This window comes from Monodelphis domestica, chromosome 6 (genome assembly GCF_027887165.1).
Source record: "Monodelphis domestica isolate mMonDom1 chromosome 6, mMonDom1.pri, whole genome shotgun sequence".
NCBI lineage: Eukaryota > Metazoa > Chordata > Mammalia > Didelphimorphia > Didelphidae > Monodelphis > Monodelphis domestica.
Genome location: NC_077232.1, coordinates 191,028,423 through 191,053,318, shown reverse-complemented (window position 1 = coordinate 191,053,318; position 24,896 = coordinate 191,028,423). Strand labels below are relative to the sequence as shown.

The window sequence follows — 24,896 nt, the reverse complement described above, 5'->3', positions numbered from 1 at the left end:
GTATATTTCCATTGCTATAAACTATACTCACTCAGCACTTTTATTATTAATTCAACATTTCCAAGTATTATTTAGTATGCTATTTTTTATTTCAACAGAAATTCAGAGTTGCTGTAATTGAGATCAAATGCAATTTGATCTTTGGAACATTTATGCTGTTTTATTTATGCTACATATAAACTATAATAAAATATAATATTCATTTACACTATATATGTGTGTCAAGCTGCAAAACATACAGATCACTTCTCTAGTAATTGACTTGCCAGTCATTTTAAATAAATTTCTTATTAATTCCTTATTAAAAAAAATAACTTCTTGTTTTTCATGATGGTGCATGTATAACCCAGATCAGATTGCTTGCAATCTCTGGAAAAGGGTGGGGGGGAGGCAGGAGACGTTTACAATTTAGACCATACAACTTCAGAAAACTTATATGGAAAATTATTATTACATGTAACTGGTAAAACAAAACATCTTTATTAAACTTTAAAATACTTCTAAGTATGACAAATTATAAAAGTCATATAATATATATGTTTATCTTACCCTACCACCTCTTCTCTGTCTCTTCCCTCCAAAAAAAAAAGAAAGGAGTCAAGAAAGAAGAAGCATCAGCCTCTTTTGAAGCATGGAAAGCCATGAAAGAAAAGGAAGCAAGGAAAATGGCTGCCAAAAAGAAACTTGAGGCGAAAAAATTGAAGAAAATTGAAGAGGAGAATGCCGAGAAGAAAGGAGAAGCACAAAAAGTAATGAAAAAATCTGATTAGCTCTCATGAGATTTCAGTTTTGTTGGATTTTATGAAAACCAATTACTAAAACTTGTTCTTATACAACAATAATATTTTAGCAAATAGAATAAATTTTGGAAAATAAAGAATAAGAAAAGACAAGCCATGTCATGTTAAAGAGTAAGGAAATATTTTTAATTTTTTTAGGCTTTTGAAAAATGGAAAGAGAAAAAATTGGAATACCTCAAAGAGAAAAACAAAAAGGAGAAAGAATTTGAAAGAGCAAAGAAAAAGAAAGAGGAAGAATATTTTGCTGAAAAGATTAAAGACAATTTATCAGCAGTTGAACGATGGTAAAGTCAATGATTAAATGTTTTAATAATTTAAAATAATATTTCAGAGGTCTGATTTTTTTCATTGAGTACTTCCTCCATTGATGTGGATTGCAAAGTCCTCTTTCATTTTGTAGATGACCTTCAAGGGTTACTAAGGCAAAAAATGAATCACAATAAAACCAATCTAGTAAGGATTGTCTTCATATTTATCTAGCTCTTCTCATAGATCATAAATTAAACCAAACAGAGAGTTACAAGGAAACTTGTAGGTCTTTTTATCCAACCCTTTCATCTGATAAATGAGGAAACTTAGTTAAGTGATTTGCTTCAGGTCAAACAGGTAGCAAGTAACCAGCTGAAATTCAAACCCAGGTCCTCTGACTTCTACAGGTCTTTCTTTCCGGCACCCTGCCCAGGCCTCTGCACTGCTCATATAAAAGAGCTTCCCTTCTAGTGTAGCTTTTGAGAGCTTCAGGCATCCCATGATGCAATACAGCATCAGAAAGGGGTCCTTAATGAAAAGATAGTTTTAAAACCTTTAGGAAGTAAATAGACATAATATCATGTAATGTCAAGAACATTACATTTAGAGTTAGGTGTTTTGGGTATGAACACTAGCTGGGAGGTCTGCTTTGTCTCTGGTCTTAGGCTAATTCATCTCTCACAGATTTAACTTTCTTCATTGGAAAGATGAGGCTATTAATTCTTGCAATATCTAATACCTACACAGGGTAGTTTTGAAGAAAACATTTTATAACCCATAAAATACAATAAAAATGATATGTTATTACTACAGAATTTTAATTATGTTATAAATTCCCAATTTCAAACAATTTCATTTATTTATATAGTATGCATATACTATATCTATCCATTTCTCTATATATCAGCTGAAAATTTGACAAGGCACATGAAAAGCAAGTAAAAGTGAATTTTGGAAATTCGTGTATTCTTGTAATATTTCATTCTTCTATAATAGGCATGAGCAAAAGGACTTTCTCATCAGGCAGAAGATGAAAGAGAAAACAAATGAAAGGAAAAGACAAGAAATTAAAAAGGTTCAAAAAGAAGATAAAGATAGATTGGCTGTGAATGAATATGAAAAATGGCTGGTATGTATTCCTCAATACTCTTGTTTTATTTAAAAAGCATATTCTTAAAACTTAATAATTGTAATGATCACATATGAGTCAAGTTAATAAGCAAGTAAATTTATTAATAAGCCTCTTATTTTTCTACCATTGTATTTTTATTTTGGAATGTATAGTTTTGTTTAATAAGTTTTGATTGCCTGTCGTTCTACAAAACATTTATTAAGCACTTGACTGTGCTTGTGCACAGTGCTAGGCATAAAATAATTGTTTTTAATTGATATGATCCCTGCCTTCAGTGAGCTTTCATTCAATCTGAGAGAAGGGTAGGGAAGAAGTGGACTGACATCTACAAAGATAATATGAATACAAGATAGAGTATATTGGAGCCAAAAAGAACAATCCAGGCTAAGTATTTTCAGAAAATTAGAGATGAAAGAGAAGAAAACACAAAGAGTTACATTACAACATATAATCTTAGGTCCTGCAGGGGATACAATAATGAGTAATGTACAGTATGGTCGCTGGGCTCAGGACTTGCATCAACACAGATTGCTGATATTTGAACTAGGATTTGAAAGATAGGTAGACTTTTGACAGATAATAGAGAATGGGAATTCAGATTGAAGGACTAGTGTGAGCAAAGGTACAATCCACAAGGTGAGTCCAGTTTGTTTGGCAAGTAGGAAAGCAGTAGGGCAGGAAAATAGAAAGGTAAGTTGGTGCCAGATCACAACCTTCTTTGTGTGCTAAGAAAATTGAATTATTTAATAAGTGAGAGGCTAGAACAGGAAATCAAGGATTAATAAAAGATTTTGAGTTTAGGTGATCAGGATGATGGCAATGGTAATAACATTAATAGAAACCCAGAAAATCTGAAGCAGAATGACTGAAGACAAAGATACATTTTAGCTTAAGATATGTTGAGTTAAGGTGCTGACAGGACATCAAGGTACAGATGTCCAGAAAGCAAGAAAAGATAGGTTAGACAAGTTTAGGAAGAGAGGCTGGACGTAAGATTATGGATTCTGGGAGTATTTGCACAAAAGTTGAAACTAAGTTAGTTGAAGCCAAGGAATAGAGAGTTTTTAGTTTATTTTTTTTTTATGGTATAAGGAATGGGTGTAATAGAAAGAATGTGTAGAGCTGGAAGAGATCTTAGAGATCATAATGCCTTTTTGTTTTATAGAGAAAAACAGGGAAGTGATGTGCTCACAGGCACATGTAAGTAAACCAAAGGCAGGATTTGAATTTAGTTTCTTTGCAAATCCAATGTTGGATCTCCTTTACTATTAGCAATAATATTAACCCTAATTGGACACTGTCTTTCAATCTGGAGTAAGGCTCAGGAAAGTGTAAAGGAAACCAAGTAAACAGTTTCAACTTGATTGGGATTAGGTATCAGATGATGAAGGGATATTGAGATGGATAAGTATATGGGAAAAGGCAGTGGGTTTTTTGACTTGGAAAGTTGTTAACTTTGAAAAAGAGCAATTCAAGTTGAGGGCTGACAAGCCGACTTTCAAAGGATTGACAACTGAGTGGGTTGTGAGGATTGTAGCCAGCAAGTGTAGACTCTTGTAGACCATTTATAGGGAAGTTCAATTTGAAAGATGATGTCAGCTTGATGAATTTAGGAAGAATGTTTTAGAATAAGGGACATTTTCGCCTATTTGTAGGTAGAGGGGGAAGAAGAACCTATAGAGAATCTTGTGTAGAGAGAAGATTGAAGATTTGTGGGAGGGTAAGAATAATTAATGAAAATGAGAGTGTTTTAGGCCCATTTCAACCATTTCTTTCTCTATTTTCCATCATATCAATATAAATGTCTAAAACTAAAATTAACATCCTTCCTATTTCTATTTCCTAAATAATTTTCTCTTTCTGTGAATAGTAGCTACCACCTTTGCTATCACTTAGCCACAGTCATTTTAAAATGTATTTCATACCTCTTATCAACAAATCTAATCAGTTTTAAAATCCCACTAACAATTTCAATATATTTTATCTGTTGTCTTTTTTCTTTTATCCAAAATTTATTTTTCTTCAATTACATGTAAAATATTTTCCAACATTTTTCAAAGAATATTGAGTCCCACATTATCTCTCTCTTTCCTTACCCCCTCCTTGAGACAATAAGCAATCTCATATAGATTTTATATGTGCAATTGTGTAAAACAGGTTTTCATATTAAACTTTTTATGGAAGGAAACTCAAATAGAAAAAAAATTAAGAATTAAGAAAGTGAAAAAAGTTGGCTTTGATCTGGATTGAGACTCAATTCTTTTTCTCTGGGAGTAGATGGCATTTTTTATCTTGAGTCCTTTGGGGCAGTTTTGGATCACTGTACTACTGAGAATAGCTGTTATTCACAGTTATTATACAATATTCCTGCCACTGTACAGTGTTTTCCTGGTTCTGCTTATTTCACTTTGCTTTAGTTCATGTATTTCCAAGTTTTCCTGAGTTCTTCCTCCTTGTCATTTCTTACAGCACAATAGTATTCCATTACAGTGATATACTATGACTTACTCAGCCATTCCCCAATTGATGGGTATCATTCACTTTCCAAATCGTTGCCCCCCTAAAAAGAGCTGCTTTAAATATTTTTGTCCATATTGGTTCTTCTCTTCCCCCCCCCCCCACTTTTTTTAATCTCTTTGGGATCTAAACCTACTAATGGTATTGCTGGTTCAAAGGGTATGAACTATTTTATAATAGACCTTTTGGGCATAGGTCCAAAATTGTTCTCCTGAGGGAATGAATCAGTTCACAACTCCTGCAATAATGCATTCTTGTCCCAGCTTTCCCACATCCCCTCCAAGTTTTGTTATTTTCCTTTTCTGTCATAATAATCAATCTGGTAGGTGTGAGGTGGTACCTCAGAGTTGTTTTAATTTGCATTTCTCTAAATAGTAGTGATTTAGAGCATTCTTTGCCTAACTATAGAAAGCTTTAATTACTTTGTCTGAGAACTTCCTGTTCCTATCTTTTTACCATTTATCAACTGGGGAATGACTTGTATTCTTTTATATTCAACTCATTTCTCTATGTGTATTTGAGAAATGAGTGCTTTCTTATAGAGATTTGTAAAAAAAGTTTTGCCCCATTATGATTACTGTTCATTCCTTTCCATCCTATTAACTCCTGTTTAGTTTCTGACCATCCCCTTCCCCAGTTTTCTCTTTTCTATCAGCCCCAACCCTTTTTCTTCTACTTTTCCCCTCCTATTTTGTTATAGGATAAGAACTTTCTATACCCAGTTGATCATGTATGTTCTTTTCTCTTTGAACCAATTCTGATGAGAGTAGGGTTCACATGCTCTCCTCTCCATCTTTCCTATTTTCCCCTCCACTGTGAACACTCTTTCACTCCTCTTTTATGTGCAATAATTTGCCCCATTTTATTTTTCTCTTCCCCCTCCTCCCAATGCATTCCTCTTTATCATGCCTTAATTTAATTTTTTAGATCATCCCATCACATTCAACTTACACCCTCACCTCTCTTTATATACTTCTAACTGCTCTAATAGTGACAGCTTTTTGGCATTACAAGAATTGTCTCCCCATGTAGGGGGGATATACAGAATATGAAATTATTGAATGTCTTGATTTCTCTCTCCTGTTTACCTTTTTATGATTCTTTTGAGTCTTTTGTTTGAGAGCAAAAATTTTCCATTCAGCTCTGGTCTTTTCATCAGGAATGTTTGAAAGTTCTTTATTTCATTGAATTCCTATTTTTGTCCCCTGAAAGATTTTTTTTTCAGTTTTGCTGGGTAAGTGATTCTTGGCTGAAGCCCTAGCTCCTTTGCCCTCTGGAGTATTATATTACAGGTCCTCTTATCTTTAATGTTGTAAAAGCTGCTAAATCTTGGGCTATCAGTGGCTTCATGATATTTGAATTGTTTCTTTTTGGCTGTTTGCAGTATTTTTTCCTTGACCTTGGAGTTTCAGAATTTGACTCTCATATTCCTGAGAGCTATCATTTTTAGATCTCTTTCAGTAGGTGTGTGGATTCTTTAAATTCCTATTTTGTCCTCTGGTTCTAGAATGTCAGGGTAGTTTTCTTTGATGATTTCTTGAAAGCTGACATCCAAGCTCTTTTCTTTTATCATAACTTTCAGGTAGTCCAATAATTCTTATATTCTCTCACCTGGATTTATTCTCTAGTTTAGTTGTTTTTCCCATGAGACATTTCACATATTCTTCTATTTTTCAAGCTTTGATTGTTTCTTTATGTCTCATGGAGTCATTAGTTTCTACTTACCTAATTCTACATTTTAAGGTATGATTTTCTTACGTGAACTTTTGTATTTCCTTTTCTATTTGGCCGATTCTACTTTGTAAAGGGTTCTTTTCTTCAGTGAATGTTTGTGTCTCTTTTCCCAAAGGGTCAAGTCTGTTTTTCAAGAAGTTTTTTTTGGGGTGGGAAAAATGTGTGTGTATATATATATATATATATATATATATATATACATATATATATATATATATATATATATATATATGTGTATATATATATACACATATATTCTTTTTTCCATTCGACCAGTTCTGCTTATTAAGGAGTTCTTCTTTTATTTGGATTTTTGTGCCTCTTTTACTAATTGGCCAGGTCTGTTTTTTAAGGTATGGATTTCTTCAGTATTTTTTTGTGCTTCCTTTACCAAGGTATTGACACTTTTTTTTTCATGGTTTTCCTGTGTCACGCTCATTTTTGTCCAGTTTTTGTTGTATCTCTCTTATTTGATTTTGAAAATCCTTTTTGAGATCCTCCATTTTTTTGAGGCATGAGAACAATTCATATTTTTCTTGGAGGCTTTAAAATGCAGCAGTATTGACTTTGCTGTCTTCTGAGTTTGAGACTACCCCATCATCAAAATAACTTTCTGTATTGTTTCTTGTTGTTTACTCATTGTCCTGCCTTTTTCTCTTAAACTCTTGAACTCTATAACTGTGGTGAAAAGAGCACTTGTTCCAAGCTTCGAGTTCTTTGTGCAGCTGCCTTCAGTGCTGGCTCTGGGGACCTATCTGCTTTCAGTTCTTCCAAGATGGTATAATGTAAGGATATGTGTGTTTTAATACTCTCCTGGCCTTAGCTCTAGTCTCTAAGTAACCTGAAGCACTCTATTTATCTCTTGGTACTGTGACCAGGATCTCCTGCTCCTCTGTGGCTGCAAGTGCTGGTGTATACTGTTGATCCTCCTCACCCTGCCCTCAGTGCCAGAACTGTGACCTAGTTCTACAGATTGACAATGTGACAAGTCTTGCACCCAGAGCCAGCAGAGGGACCCCTGTCATCTCCTTCTCAGCAGTTATCCTCTGGTCTGTCTGTGTCCCCTTACCATCTGGGGCTGAGAGTCCAGAAGCCTTGGCTGTTGCTTCAGTTGTGCCCAAGACCTATGCTCTGCACTCCATCTCTACACTAGATCCCTTGTGTCAGACTTCCAAGTTGTTTTAGGATGAAAAATTACTTTACCCAGTCTTTTTGTGTGTTATGCTGCTCCAAAATTTGTTTTGAGGCATTATTTGATTTTTTTTTAAGGTAACTTGGTAAAAATCAGATGGGTCTGTATACCTTCCTCTATCATTTTGATTTTTCCATCTGTATTTTTTTGACAAAATTTAAAACTGGCTCTTCAGCCTTTAGGTTATATTCCAGAAAGATTTTATTCCAGAAAATGATACTATACTGTCTTCTTCATATTTCACAATGACTTCCCATTTACTTTTGAATAAAAGTATAAGATCCTTAGTTTGGGATTCAAATTATTAGGCCTCAGAAAAATAAACCCTTTTGAGATTAATCTTCCAGTACTCTGATCAAAGAGACACATACTACTGCTAAGCTAGTCTATTCACTGTCCTGCAAACCTACTTCGTACATTACTCTCCCAGTGCCTTTGATTCAATGCCACTGTGGTCCTCTGACACCGTGGTGCATCCAGGATGCCAGTCAACAGGATTACAACAGTGGGGTCATTCTCTGCTTTAAATCCTTATTCTTACTATATATTCAGTTACCAAATCTTGTTTCTTCCCAACATCTCTTGCATCTGCCCCCATTTCTCTCTCTTTTTAAAGCTACCATTCTTATTCAGGCCTTCATTCTCTCTCACCTGAATTTTATATTTATATTCAGAATTTTATTTCTTCTAATTGGACTCTTCCTCTTCTCATTACACATCTCTTTCACATAGCTTCCAAAGTCTTTTTCCTGAGCATATATCTAACGTCATGGTGTAATGAGGAACTGTCCTAGAGGTATGTGAGGTGATAAAAACCCACCTAGGAACTTCCCAGAACCAGTTAAGCACAAACCCCTTGACTTATACACACAAAGTTTATTTTATAAAGAGAATAAGGGAAACTGGTAGGTAAAATTCTAATACTCTTTAAACTTAACTCCATCCAACTTCTATATCTCCTGCTTAAGGAGAGCATTCTATCTTCCCACTAGTGGTTAATAAGAGAAAAGTAAAAGCCTGAGTTTGGCTCCACTAAGTAATCCAAATTCCAGATGAAAATCTTTGGATTACCTTAGCCCAAGAGGATTTCTGGCAGATCTCTGGAATCAAGGAAAATGGTTTCCTCCAAATAAATTCTCTACCAAGAAGTAAAACATCTCTTCATGAAATTTTGACTATCTTGGGAAAATCAGAGCAAAACCTCCTTCAGCTTGGTGGAAATTCAGGCAGAGTCAAAACCTCCTTCCAGTTCAGTGGAAATCCAAGAAGGAAGTAAAGTCAATTATTGTCAGTTCAGACTCCCACAGTTCCTTTCTCCTTCCCAGAATCCTCTCCCAGGGCTTGTATCAAAATTCCTTACTTTTAACTAATCCCTGAAATCATTCTATTCCTAATTTATATTCCTACATTCCACCCTCTGAGAATCTGACCAAATCTACAGATTTGTCATATGCTCATCACTATGTAAATCCCTCCTTATTCTAAACCCATTCTATTTTACTTATCTAATCCCACAACAGTTATCTATCTATGCCTTTCTAACAGCTACCTCACACTAAGGAATTAGGGGATTTATATTTAAATTTAAATTAAATTAAATTAAATTAAAATTAAATTTTAAATTAAATTAAATAAAATTTAAATTAAAAATTAAATTTAAAATTACAATAAGCAATTACATAAAAGAAAACAAGTACAAAAGTTGCAATAACAATAGCAAAACAACCTACTGAACCCAATAAAAAAATTGCAAAGATAGTTACAGATAACACAATGTAGCATATGCTTTTATAGTAAACAAAACTATCTGCCTAACCATGCAAAAACTTATACAAAATGTATCTTATAACTCTTAGTTAAAACAATTCCTAAACAAAGTTTTTCCCTATGATATACCTTATGAAATTAAACTGGAAACTAAGTATTTTATCTTAAAAGTTGTATCTTTGAAACCTTTAACTATATACATATTTTTACAGATAATGTAGAAAAATTATTTCTGTACAAATTTACAATTATATACAGAATATAAAAATATAAATTTTTTTCACTTTTACAACTATTCACACTCAAATTTACATAAATATACAAGAATATATAAGAAATAAACAAGAATATACAAAAATTTACACAAAATTTACAATACCTATACAAAATTTACACTACATGTTATACATACGTATTTACACACTCACTTATACAAAATTTATAGCTACATATTTACACATTTATTTACATACTCACCCTACATTTAAACTATAATACAATTCCTGTATCAAGATTCCAAATATATACACACACACACACACACACACACACACACACACACACACATACACACACAAAGTATGTTACAGGTATGTACATGTTTGTGTAAGAAAATCACCACCCTCTGATAATGCTAAAAATAAAAACAAAACAAAAAATCTATATAATCCTATATGTGTCCTGATGTTACCTGAGTGAAATATCCCAAATACATTTCATCCAGGTAAGACATCATAGAGCTAATGTGTCCTAAATGTATATATTGGATGCAACTATACTCCCCAGATCTTCAAATACTCCTCTTCCCATGTCGTTTGTTGTCTCTCATCTTCTATCTTCTTCTTTCTCTTCCAAAGCTGTAATATGTACTGATGCATGTATCTATAGTGAACCGTGTGTTGTGTGCAAAATGATACAAAACCTTACCAAAATCTTACAAATCAAATACAGATCAGTCCATTGTCCTTTTCTGTAGTAGAGCCTCCTGTAAAAGTCTATTAATCTTTTCAATGTCCACTATGCTGTACTTCCTCTGTGATCCTTCCAGGATGTCTTCTTTCTTCAGTCCTTTTTGTCTGATCCATTGTCCTCTCCATCTGATCCCTGGTCCTCTTCCCTGATCTTTTTGACTGTAGACAAGTTGTCTGATGATAATCTCTCAGCTATCTCTCCATCTTCTTCTTCAGGATCTCTTCCTTCTTCTCCTTCTACTACTCTAGGAACCTTTTTAACATAAGAGCAATGGAACTATGACTCTTTTTCTAATACTTTAATTGAGGAAGGTAAAGTTAAAATGATTGTTCTGTTGCTGAGGTTTTATTAAAATTCTTTATGTAAACTGAGTCACCTGGCTTGTTATTATATAATGAATGATCCAGAGGACCATTCTGAACTAAAAGTCCCATATTTTGCAATTCTCTTAATCTTTCTTGTAAGGCACTTATATAGGATGCTATCTGGATGTTGTCCCCTAACATCGAAGCTTAGGCAGTTGTACAATGCTTTGCTTATAGATGACCATACAGTATTTCAAATGGTATCACATGAATATCAGTCCTTGGTCTTGTACAGATATAGAATAACACAAGGGGTAAAGATATCTAATCATTTCAGATGCATCTCGGTACAGTTTCCCTGTCATGGTTTTTATTTCTCTATTAATTCTATCTACTTGACCTGAACTTGGTGGATGGTATGGAACATGAAACTTTGCTGACATTCCAAGTTCTCATATACTTGTTTTAGAATGCTATCTGTGAAATGGACCACTTTATCCAAATCAATTTTGACTGGTACTCAAGAAAAGGCCCATCTATTCCTATACTTTCTAGTGTTTTCAATATGAATGAGTGTTGTATTTTGTCAAAGGCTTTTTTTTGCATCTATTGAGATAATCATGTGAATTTTGTTGGTTTACTTGCTGATATGATCAATTATGTGAATGGTTTTCCTAATATGGAACCATCCTTGCATTCCTGGTATAAATCCTACAATATCATAATGAATAACCCTCATGATCACTGGCTAGGGTCTTTTTGCTAGTATTCTATTTAAGATTTTTTCATCTATGTTTCATTAAGGAGATTGGTCTGTAGTTTTCTTTCTCTTTTTTCAATCTACCTGGCTTTGAAAATCAATACTGTATTTGTGTCATAAAAGGAATTTTGTAGAACTTCTTTTCTTATTATGTCAAATAGTTTGTATGGTATTTGGGATTAGTTGTTCTTTGAATGTTTGATAGAATTCACTTGTGAATCCATCAGACCCTTGGAATTTTTTCTTAGGGAGTTCTTTGATGGCTTGTTCAATTTCTTTTTCTGATATGAGGTTATTTAAGTATTTTATTTCTTCTTCTGTGACAATTTATATTTTTGTAAATATTCATCCATATCACATAGATTGACATACTTATTGCTATATAATTTGGCAAAATAGTTTTTAAAGACTTCTTTTCTTAAAAATACCCTGATTGAATTTCTGACAATAGAATAAGCTGGAACAGATCTTGTTTGCCACGGTAGTAATTCCTTGGGCTATCCACACTCTCTTTACAGTATCAACCAAAGCCTGTGTCCCAAAATTGCCTTTATTATGAATAGCCTGGTAAATATGATTGAAAAATGTCTTTGGGAGTATTTGCTTTCTAGTTGATGATACCCATATGCCATTCTCTTTTCTAGCTCCAAAATTATGCTGCCATGTTTGAATTTATGAGTCTAAGTATGCTCTTTCAAGGTCTTAAGATTCTATGACTGATAAATTCATTATATAGGCTGAGGTTTTTTGTGTAGCATAATAGGTAGATATATCAGCACAATGATTACCTTGAGAAACTGAATCTCTGCCAAAAGAATGACTTCTGCAGTGTATTACAGCCAATTCTTTTAGTTTTGTAATAGCAGCCAGTAACTCTGATAATCTCCACATGAGCTATCTGCTTTCCCCCTGATGTAATAAAGCTTCTGTTTCCAGGTAGAACCAGTTGCATGGCAGATAATGTATAATGGGAATCTGTATAGCTATTAGACCTTTTGCCTTCAGATAACATACAGGCATATTTCAGAGCTACTAACTCTGCTCCTTGTGCACTCATATTCTTGGGTAATGAACCATACCACAATGTCTCAAATTCAGTGACCACTATGACCCCTGTAAAACAGATACCATTCTGCATGCAAGATGAACCACCTGTATAAAGTACAAGGTCAGGATTGTCTAGTGGTGTATCTTTCAAATCCTTCCTCGGATGTTCTATTAATTAGGCTACTTCAGTACAATAATGCAGTGGCTCTACATTTGTTGGCAATCGGGTAATAGTGTTGCTGGATTTAAAACACTACACCTCTTGATTTGTATGTTTTCATCCCCAAAAAGAACTGTCATATTTGGCTATATGTTGGTCCGAAAAAGCCCAAGTGCAATATTTTAATATAAGGGCTTCCATTTGGTGTGGACAAAAGACTGTCAACGGGCACCCAAGAACTAAGACTGTAGACTTTTGCAGTAACAATGCAGCAGCAGCCACTCCACACAAGCATGGAGCTATCTCAGCTGCAATAGGATCTAACTGTGCACGATAGTATGCAATTGGGTGATAATTTGACCCTAAAGTCTGTGCAAGAATACTTAAAGCTATCCCCTTTCACTTATGAACAAATAGCACAAAAGGTTTTTCATCATCTGGGATAATAAGTGCTGGAGCAGATAGAATTGCTTTCTTAAGTTTTGTTATTGCCTGTAGATATTCTGACTAAAATTTGAGAGGTTCAGGTTCTGTATCTCTTGTTAAATCAGCAAGTATTTTAGTCAATTCACCATACCCAGGGATCTATTGTCTGCAGAAACCTGTGTATTGTACTGGTACTGTGTACCCAGTATGGCTCTTAGTTGTTTCTTATTCTTTGGAGCACTTAGCTTCTGGATGTCTGCAATACATTTTTGGGAAATGCTTCTAGAACCCCCCGATAAAAAAAATCCCAAATACTCAACTCTCAGTAAGCACAATTGAAGTTTAGCCTTAGATACTTTATGTCCCCTTTCAACAACTCACACAAAAGAAATTTGCTATCCCTTAAATATATTTTAGCACTGGGAGAAGCTAAAAGTATGTCATCTACAAAATCAACAAGTTTGTTGTCTTTAAATCTGATTGTCTCTAGATCTTTATTAAGGATTTGCGAAAATAGGGATGGGCTTTCACAGAACCCTTGAGGCAAACTACTCCAACCGAAACTTCTTCCCTGCCAGGTGAAAGCAAGTATCTTTGTGAGTCTTTGTGTAATGGTATAGAAAAGAAAGTGGAACAAAAGTCTACCACTGTGAAAAATCTAGCACTGCTTGGTATTGATGAGATAATTGTAGCTGAACTTGAAACAATTGGGTGGGACTTAACCACATAGTCATTAATAGCCCTTAAATCTTGGACAAATCTGTAACAAGTTCTTCTATTTCCATCCAATTTTGGTTTCTTTATTGGGAGTATAGTTGTATTGAACTCCAAAATATATTGGGATTATAATTCCTTGTTCCAGTAATGACTATGATAGGGCAGAGGACCTCCTTTGGTCTTAACTTTAACTGGAGTTGCAACTTTTAATAGACCAACATTTGTAGAATGAGAAGCCCATACCTGTTCTGGTATATCATCAGGTATAGGATAAACTCTCCCTCTTTCTTCTCCTTCTGCTTCAACTGTATCTAAGAATAACATTGGGAAAAGATCTAGAGCTCTTTCAGGAAGTTCTAAATTTATATCCCCTGTTGATACACATTGAATAGTAGCTCTTAATTTACATAAAAGATCTCTCCCAAGTAAATTCATAGGTGAATTTAGCATTAGCAAGAAAGAGTTTTCTACAGATAAAAGGTCCAATGATACTATTTGGGGTTGCAACTTCTTTACTCTTTGTGATCTTCCAGTTACTCCTACCACCTGTTATAGTAAAACCTGTTATAGGGAAGATTTTAGGGAAAGGTTTCAGGGAAGGGTAACAGAAGGTAACACTAATAAAATAAATAACAGGGGTATATTTAATTTTAAAAGGATAAAAGGAATTGGAAGAGGATTTAGGGAAGTACTACTACTATTAACCCACTCAGGTATTAAACCTAAATAAACCTTAACTAAAACTAAACTACAAGGGGTTAGTAATGTCCACAGGACCAGATTCTCACAAACTCCAGATGGTTGGCTCAAACAGCAGAATCAAGATGTAGTGTCCTCACAAGGTCCAAAAAGGGAGAACGTCCTCACCATTCACAATGTCCACCAATGTGAAAGGGAACACTCACTCAACATTATTTCATACACCAAAAGTCCTTGGCAGCTCCTCATTTGGTTTCTTCAGGGAGACCACTAGGCACACCTTCCAGTCTGAGTAGCTTGAGAGAGAGACTTTCCAACTGCCTTAGAATCCTGACCCAGCCAAGCTCTGTGGAATCTTGATCTTGCATGATCTCAGGCTGCCAGCCTACATTGCTATGCCCTGCTAGAAATCCTTTCCTATATTCCCTCCTTTGCACAAAACCGAAGTCGTGTTAAAAACACTATTTTGGCATCTGTGCACTTAACATACTTACATATTTCCTAAACTAAAATTTCTACCCAAAATAATAAACAACCTACACTCAGCCATCTTATCCTATCTAATACTATCCTATTCTAGGGATTTAGTCAAGGAAAGGAAATCCTTTCCTACACACCTCCATAGATCCCAAAGCCTTACAATCTTCTGGAGATGTTTACAGAACAGATTTAGAAGCCCCTGTATCCACAAGACATTAATAAATCTGTTCCCCTACTTTCAGAGTAGCACGAGGCTCTGTGCCACTGTAAAATGCTTTTGAGTAATGGAAGCCAGCACATCAGGATCAGGAAACTGCAGCCCTAGTTTCCATTACCTTCCACCTCCTCATTTATTCTTACATTCTTATTTTCCTCTGGTCCTCCAGTACTATCATTTTGCCAGGATTTTTGTGACTCACTCTACCTTCCATTGGCCTCTACATTTCCATTGCTCACATTTACAATTAAATCATTACTTTTTGCATTCTTTTTCTATATTATTTACATTGGTTATTTCATCTACTTCATTATTTACATTAATTATTTCATCATTTTCATTATTTACATTAATTATTTCATTAATTTAATTATCACATCATTTTTACATTCTTTTAGTTCATTATCGTTACCAATTTCTTTCCAACAATCATTATCTAAACTTAATTTAATCATACAATCCTTTTCACACCTTCATGCTGAGCAAGCTCCCTTTTGTAAATCTACCTTTTGGGTATTCCCTCCAGCCACTTGGGAATATCTAGGCTGTGCTCCTGTCTGGATAAAATCTTATATGCTTTGTAAATCTGGTGCTTGCTGGGAAACATTACTACATATATGATTACAGCAATTATTATTACCAGTATGTACATAACTGTTAAATCCATTATTAAACCTATTTACTCCATTATAATGTTGCCTATATCCATTATTATATACATTGCCTCAGTTTCCCCTGTTTTGAACAGTAAAATGTCCCCTATATCTACACTTTCTGACCATGTGCCCCACTTGATTACACAAAAAGCATCTGGAAGGATTTTTCCTGGGCTGTCTAAGATTGTATTCCTGCCTTGGAGGTCTGTATGACTGCAGGCTGCAACAGTCTTAACTTGCTGTATCTCACTTTCCTGGATCTTTTTGTTAGGTTCTTTTAATTGCTTTCTCAGTTCTTCTATAGCGGAGGTCTTATTATCCTCTTGTCTGTCTAACTCATGTTAGATAGATGTAAGTTGCAGTTCTCTTTAGCTCATCCAGTCCTATGGTAAACCAATTTTGGCAGTTACTACTGAAATAGGTCTTTACCACAGGGCAGGCATTTTTACAAACTGCCTTTGGATATGACTTACATTCTCATCAGATAGCAGATCTAGACCAAGCCAATGTTCTCCATAGTAAATAATCCTGTTCAGGAAGCTTACCTGGAGTCTCCCCTTTATCTTGACTCAGTTGCTCAAACTTTGACCATGTCTAGGCGCTTGGAGTTAGTCCTCATCATCTTCAATAGGGACTCCCCTGCCATGCCTAGTTGCTGATAATTCTTCACCAAAATAATTTCAAGATCATTATATTCCAACAATCAGTGTTAGTATTAGTCTGCTGCTGTTTCCCCCTTCTGGTTAAAATTTCATCAAGAAGCAAATCAAAATCTTGATATGTGGTATTGTAGATTCTTATCATTACCTGGATAGGCTTGTCCTCATATTATGGGATCCTTTTCTTCAATGATTCCAATTCTCCCTAGGTAAAATTCTTATGCTGTTTAAAATGTACTATTCCCTGGTCTGCAGTTATATAAGACGCATCACCTAGAGGACAGAGAATAACTGGTTTTTGTTCTAAAGTTTCAGCCTCTAGCTCTAGTTTTGTAAGAGCTTGTTCTTCAGCCCCTTTAAGCTTCACTGGTTCCTGTTCCTTTAAATCATCAGCCATACCAGTCAGTTTTCTTAGCTGTTCACAAATAATCTCTATCTTATCCAACTTTTCTTATAAAGCAACAGCAATCCCAAAACTAAGAAATCCAAAAAATTATTTCTTTTAATCAGATATTTTAATATTTTAACTAGTACATATATCATACCACATGCTATAATTCCAGATATCACATAGGATAACCCCCTTCTTATACTTGCTTTGGTATAAAGAAGGGATATTTCTACTCTCATACATTCATAAAACCAATCAGACAGTAGTACTAAAAAAGTATATGGAATTGAGGAGAAATAGTATCCCCAAAACATTTTTAATTGTTGTATAACAAGTATTTAAGATACCAGCTGTTACTCTATAATTATAGAGCTGCTAACAGTCACACTACTGTTTACTCCTACTAGTCTACTTAGTAGCAGTTATTAGAATGAAACTGAGAGAAGAAACAGGCAAATGGTATCTTCCAGTATTCCCCTCAGTTCAACTATGCAATGGAAAGTTCCAGTAGAATGTTCCCTAAGTACCTTGGCCACAGAATTCAATTTAAGATGGCTACCTGCCAGTCAGAGTGCAGCCCCCCTGCCAGCCACACCAAGATTCTATGAGCTCCTTGAACCCAGCCAAAACTGCTCTCAGAATTCTAAGAGACTGTGGATGGCAATTGTCCCCCAAAATTCAAAAATACTCTAGCTCTAGCCTAGCTAACTCAGCCAGGTGTAATGAGGAACTGTCCCAGAGGAATGTGAGATGATACAACCCACCTAGGAACTTCTCAAGGTCAGTTAAGCACAAACCCCTTGACTTATGAAAAACAAAGTTTATTTCATAAAGAGAATAAAGGAAACTGATTGGTAAAACCCTAACACTCTTAAAACCAACTCCAACCAACTTCTATGTCTTCTGCTTAAGGAGAACCTTCTTTCTCTTCTCTGGGCCCTGCTTACAACTCCCTGTTCCATCTTAAAAAAAAACAAAACAAACAAAAAAAAAACATGCCATTTGACTCTATCCTGCTCTTCCCACTAGTGATTAACAAATGAAAGGGAAAAACCTGGGTTAAGTTGCATTAAGTAACCCAAATTCCAGATGAAAATGTTTGGATTACCTTAGCCCAAGAGGATTTCTGGCAGATAGGACCACTGGCAGATGATCTCTGGACTCAGGAAAAATGGTTTCCTCCAAATAAATTCTCTACCAAGAAGTAAAAAAATTTCTCCCTGAAATTTTGACTATCTTGGGAAAATCTCTTAGAGCAAAAATCTCCTTCAGCTTGGTGGAAATTCAGACAGGGAGTAAAAACCTCCTTCCAATTCAGTGGAAATCCAAGAAGGAAGTAAAGTCAGTTATTGTCAGTTGAGACTCCCACAATTCCTTTCTCCTTCCCAGAATCCTCTCCCAATGTTTGTATCAAAATTCTCTTCTTTTAGCTAATCCCTGAAACCAGTCTATCCCTAACTTATATTCCTAGAATGATACTTCCTTATTCAATAAACTCCAATTGTTCCCTCTTATTTGTAAGTATAAATTCCTCTGCTTTCTATTTAAAGATCTTCACAATCTGCCCCAAACCTACATTTCTAGCCTTCCTGCTTTTCCCTCCTTTTTTATGCACTGCAGTGTGCAGGCAAACTCATCCTCTTACTTTTCTAACACACCACATTTCCCTTTCTCCTGGAGACCTCTGTATCTGCAGAGTGCCCTTCTTAGCTTCCTGCAAGATTCGGACAAGAGCTTCCACATTCAGGAGGCCTTTAATCATCCCCACAGTTGCTGGTGTCTTCATTCCCTGAAAATCACCTTATATTCATATAGTCTAATAAGAATTTGAAAACACCTAGAGTGAGCAATCCTTCTATATCAGCCGTATTATATTACTATCTCAATTTCCTAGTAACTCTTCTAAAACTTTTCGTTCCTTTTCAAAACTTTCTTGGCTTCCCATTCCTCTATGCAAGCTAAGAACCTTGCCTCCTTATGTACAGGAAAATTTGAGATCATTCACCATGAAACTTATTTTCTCCTCTTCCCTAACTCATTCATATGCCTTCTGTCACTTCCACTCTTATTATTTATTTTCACTCTTTCCTGTATACTGGTGTAATAGACACTCCTATTAGGATATTTATGGTAACAGAGAGGTGTTGGAGCTATAACACCATTAAATAAGTTAGAGGAAAGGCTAGGGTTTGTACTCCTTCCCCCCAGTCCCACTTCCTGTCCCTCTCTCAGTTGATCTTACAGTCTTTTTATACTAACCTCCCCCCCCCCCCGCCCTCTCCCTCCCTTGTACTGCTTCCCTCCCCACCAGTCCATTTGTTACCCTTCTACTTCCCTATAGGGCGCAAATCAGTTCTCTGCCCCAATGTATTTGCTGTTCTTCCCTCTTTGAGTCAATTTCAATACATGTAAGAATTGAGTATTTCCTATCTCCAACCTCTTTACCCTTCCAGTGTATTGATGTTCTCCCCCCTTCCACCAGGAGCTTCTTTGTGACATAAATTTACCCCCTTTTGTTTCTTTTCCTATTTCTTTTAGTATTAACTCTTTTTTCAAGCTCTAGTTATATATATATATATATATATATATATATATATATATATATATATATATATATATGTACATATATATATATATGTATTTATGCACACATATATCTATATACATATTTATGTCTTGGCATTTCATCCTATACAGTTTGTCACTGTTCTCTCTAAGTGTAATTCTACTGCCCAGGTGATAACAATTTTTAAGAATTACCAATGACCTCTTTTCTTATAGGATATGTATCATTTTAACTTATTGGGTCTCTTAAAAAAAAAGTTGTTTTTTTTTGTTTGTTTTTCTTTTTTCCCCCTTTCTTAATTACCTTTTGATGATTCTCCTGAGTTCTTTGCTTGGGCATCAAATTTTCTGTTCAGGTGTAGTGTTTTCTTTATAAATGCTTGGAATTCTTCTATTTTGTTAAATGACCATACTTTCCCCTATAAGAATATAGTCAGTTTTGCTAGGTAGTTGATTCTTGGTTACAGATCTAGTTCCCTTGCTTTCTGCTTTATCATACATATTCCATGCCTTTCGATCCTTCAGTGTGGATGCAGCCAGATCCTGTGTTATCCTCACTATGGTTCCATGCTGTCTGAATGAATTCTTCTTAGCAGCTTGTAATATTTTTTTCCTTGGTCTGATAGTTCTTGAATTTGGCTATAACATTCCTGGGTGTTGTCAGTTGGGGATTAAGTGTACAAGGTGATCTGTGGATTCATTCAGTCTCTACTTTTCCCTCTTGTTCTAGAATATGGGGACAGTTTTCTTGAATAATTTCCTGTAGTTTGATATCCAGGATTTTTCTTTTGTCATGGTCGTCTGGTAGACCAGTGAATCTTAAGTTGTCTCTCCTGGAATGATTTTCTAAATCTTCTGTTTTCCGAATGAGGTGCTTCATATTTTCCACAATTTTTTCATTCTTTTTATTTTGTTTTATAGTGTCCTGCTGCCTTGTAAAGTCACTTGCTTCTAGTTGTATTCTGGATTTTAAAGACTAGATTTCATCTCTGGCTTTTTGGTCATCCTTCTCCTTTGTAAAGATTAAAATTTAGGGAAATATGGGGAGACTGAGGCAGGTAGAAATTAGTTTCTCCCGCAAGGAGTATTATATTTTTTAGAGGTTTATTGAAGATTAAGGATTAAGGAAAATACAGGATAAGAAACACGTGTCCAGGCCATAGCGTGGCCTAGACACAACCTCACCTACATTATGAAAAAAAGCCACGTCTGCTCCAAAATGGAAGTCCAAAAAAGCCAAGAGAGAGAGACCCTCAAAAGCCTTTCAATCAGTTTAAATACCTTCTCAATCTCGGGCCAGGTGAGATTATAAGGCATTCTGGGGAAGTGGAGCAAAGGCTCGTGGTGTTTGTAGTCCTACATTCGAGTCTATTTTTTACATTTCTCCGTGTGATCATTTTTGGAAAAATTTTTCCCCAAAAGGACCATAAAAACATAATAAACTTAAAAGATTACAATAATGTGAGGTTAAGAGAAAAAAGAATAAAATCAATAATTGCTGAACGCATTGACAAAAAGCAGTTAGGGAGCAGTCCCCTTTGGCATAAAAGTATACATACAAATAAATGTTCAATCAACCACACTCAAAGTTCAATTTGATCTTGTGCAGCTTGTGGTCTGGAGGCTTCTTCACAGTGGCTTCTCCAACAGTTCAGTTCTGGATTCAGAGACGTAGCATCTTCTTTACCTAAAATTCTTCTCAAAAGGAATTTAAACTTTGCAATTTACAATAATATTTTTTTACATTTCCCCGTGTTGTGGGTGATTGAAAGATACAGAATCAGTTAGGGATGCATGGCTGAGGTATGAGGTATATGAATCAATTGGCAAGAGATATTAAAAAGACATCAGACAAATAAAAAAAGAAAAGAAAAATTTCTGGATGAAAATATAGACTATCAAAGTCTTATGTGTAAAAATTCCAAGTAAAAGAAAATAAATCTATAAAAGGTCCTTCAATCAGGACCCAATTAAAATGATCTAAGCAATGATGCATTTACCCACTCAGTAGCCAGGACTACAGAAAGGTATCACACTATGAGAGGCAGAAAAGAAAGGGACCAGATTATAGAAGCCAAGTAGGAGCCAAGGTTTTGGGGATACTTGTCTGTGAGTATCTTCAGGGTGAGTGTGGATACAAGGAAAGCCTATGTCTTAACACATGTTAAACATAGTAACCTCGAGTCTTCACACTAGGTTCAAGACCTTTGTATTGGCCTAGAAGTGCATCAATCCATCCTAGATTGGCTTTTCTTTGGCTCTGTGCAATGGCTCTTGTGTGTATATCTTGTCCTGTTATCAGACAGAATCATTAAGCAAAGTCCCATAATTTATTTAAATAATTAGTGGCATCGTTTTTATAGTCACAAGCCTTTTAGGGCATGCACTAGCAATTGTATTTCAAACTTGTAGCACTGAAAAGTCAAAAAGTTAAAGAAAATCTTAATGCTGGTGACATGTGCTTCAAATATAAAAAGGAGAGAAAAAATAATAAAAAAAACTGAAAAAATATATTGCACATGCAAGAAAAATATAATAATAAAAGAGCTTTAAAAATTCAAAAATATAGCTTATAATCATTGACACTCTGTGTCAGTTAATATAAAATGCAAGGCTTTCTCACCAAAAATGAGATCCATTTCCTCTTAATATCTGGCCATGATCACTGTGAGTAGAAGGCAAATGAATTGAACAAGGTTAACAATTTTTTTCATTTTTAAAAATACAGTAGTACAAATATGTAGTTACCAAAATCCCCCAAATTCTCAATAGCCCAATTAATTACAATAGCAAACAAACACATTTTCATATTTCACATAAGTTGTATGACATTTAAAAGCCTATGAATTGGACATTTGTCACAATTTTTACAGACATAGCAATCTTTCAACCTTGGTATTTAAACATATTTTTTTAAAACAAAGTAAAACTCATCTTGGGTTAAAAACATAATCAAGAGATCTATATATCATTCTGGTGCAAGTAAAGTAGTGAGCTGAAGAGTATAAATAAAGGGGTGCTCCTTTTTTGGAGGCTTATAGGGATATAAATGCCCTGAGATTAACTGCCCAACTTCCATTCACATATTTAGAAATGTGGGAAGGTTGGGGTTTATAAAATGTATTTCACTTCAGCTACAATTGGCAAAAATCACCGGATTGTAAAAAAAAATTCCAAAAATCATATTTAAAAAACCCTTAAAATCAAATCATTTGAGTTAGCACATTAAAATTTCCAAAGTTGTTAATACAATTATAACCAGTTCTGAAGTCCATCTATCCTCAGCAAAATAGAAAAAGGCTGTTTTTTCATATGTGGGCTTATTCACAATAATATTTGTTCAACACAGTTGTAGGGGGAAAACAACAGAATTTCAAAACTAAGTACATTCAAAATAAATTCAATCAACCTTCAGTTCAAGTAGAATAATATTGAATCCAGTAATATCTGAACTTAAAATCACAAAGTTAAACCTTAACAAAAAATGCAATAGAAATACAGAGATTTTTATAAATCATTGGAGTCTGAAATGCCTCCAAATATAGCCTTTAGTCTTTAAAGTTCCTTGGGTGGGTTTTTTTTGTTTGTTTGTTTGTTTTTAATTATCCATTTAAATGTCTATTGTCCCAAGGTAGAGTAGTAAGAGCTAGGCAATGGGGTTCAAGGGACCTGTCCAGGGCCTCATAGCTGGGAAGCATCTGAGGCCAGATTTTAACTAGAGACCTCCTGTCTCTGGGCCTGGTTCCCAGTTCGATGGGCCACCCATTTTCCCCTTCAAAGTTAGTTAAATCTTCTCCCTGACAGGCAGGTGAAGTTAATGCTATTACCAGAACAGTCAAAAGGTATCCTTTTAAACCCATTGCTTTTTAGGTTTCTGTTTGAAAAGATCTGTTTCTGTTCTCTAGTCTCTCTTTTCTGTCTCTCCCCTGCTCTGATACCCCTGTGGCCAATACCCCCATCCACGTGGAGGCTTAGCCTAAGGGAAAATTGCCCGTTCTCCTTTCCCTCTCCTATCTCCCCTCCGCCCACGTGGCCAATACTGTTACCAGCTGGTCGCAATGAGTCCTGAGCCATGAGTGAATCTGCTCCAAGGATCTGGGTGATGAGCCGGCTGGTGTCGCGATCATGGGTCTGGGGCGCAGAAACAGGCAGGCAGTGGCCCGGTGAGAGGCCAGGAGCAGGAGCGGCTGCGGGGGTGGGCAAGGCCGGGACCAGGTACCAGGTGAGAAGGATCAGGGCTGCAGGCTGCAGGCAAAAGCGGCTGAGCTGGGTGGGGTGGGGTGGGCAGCAAACGCAACAAGTCTGGATCTAGCAGCAGCTTTGCAAGGGTAAAAAACCTTGGCCAGAGAGATATGGCTCAAAAAAAAATAATAATTTCTAGGTACTAGATATTAAAGATTAAATCAGAAGATTGAGAGTTTTTTTCTCCCGAAGTAGTTACACCAACTGTAAAGATTAAAATTTAGGGAAATATGGGGAGACTGAGGCAGGTAGAAATTAATTTCTCTCTGCAAGGAGTATTATATTTTTTAGAGGTTTATTGAAGATTAAGGATTAAGGAAAATACAGGATAAGAAACACGTGTCCAGGCCATAGCGTGGCCTAGACACAACCTCACCTACATTATGAAAAAAAGCCACATCTGCTCCAAAATGGAAGTCCAAAAAAGCCAAGAGAGAGAGACCCTCAAAAACCTTTCAATCAGCTTAAATACCTTCTCAATCTTGGGCCAGGTGAGATTACAAGGCATTCTGGGGAAGTGGAGCAAAGGCTTGTGGGGATTGTAGTCCTGTATTCGAGTCTATTTTTTATACCTTCTGATCTTTCATCTCTTTTGCCTTATTTTCAAGCTGATTGATTGATTTTGGCTTTCAAGACACTGTTTTCTGTTTCCAGATGACTTTTCTTACTTTTTCAGTTCTTTTCTCAGTTGTCTTCAGCCTCTCTTAATTGTGTTTTGAATTGTATTTTGAGTTCTTCTAAAGCCTGTAGTCAATTCACCGGGTTTTCTGTTTTATTTCTTGGTGTTCCCTCCTCCTTCTCTGTTCCATTTGTTCTTTGTTCATTACGTGTATAGAAGCTTTTGTAATTTCTTTTTTTTTTCTGTTGTTTGTTCATATTTACCCCTTCTTCTTCTTTACTCCCTGCAGTTGTCTGTACTCTTGCTCCTCTCATTTTTTGTTTGTTTGTTTGTTTTTTTGTTTTGGACTTTTCTGTCAGTCTTCCTTCTTGGAGCTTTGTTAGCAAAACTCTCAGCCCAGTTTGTGGGGGAGGGGTGTTGGAGCTTGAGCTTCCCTGCCCTCTGGAGGCTTTGATGGGATTAAGTCCAGCTAGGTTGGGCTGGATGTGCCCTGAGGCCAAAAACTCCTGGAAGGGGGGAGCAATATGGAGGGTCTCCTCTGCTGCAACTAGGCTACCTGCTCTGTGCTCCTTCTCTAACTGCTTCCCCAC

At 35.6% G+C, this 24,896-nt stretch overlaps 1 protein-coding gene across 23 annotated transcripts in view; it reads left to right on the top strand.

Moving 5' to 3' along the window:
- The window catches only part of MAP9 (microtubule associated protein 9), a 132,256-nt gene that overhangs the window by 53,810 nt on the left and 53,550 nt on the right, over positions 1-24,896 (top strand). For 22 of the 23 annotated variants that reach the window (XR_008912918.1, XM_056802806.1, XM_056802802.1 and 19 more), the window contains 3 exons: positions 591-749; positions 939-1,084; positions 2,046-2,178. Coding sequence is in view for 21 of the 23 variants with exons in the window: in XM_056802806.1 (XP_056658784.1) it covers positions 591-749; positions 939-1,084; positions 2,046-2,178 (438 nt within the window). In the remaining 2 variants the exon portion in view is untranslated. Of the gene's footprint in view, positions 1-590; positions 750-938; positions 1,085-2,045; positions 2,179-13,551; positions 13,640-24,896 lie in introns of all 23 variants that reach the window. The other variant, XR_008912919.1, reaches the window with a different exon arrangement.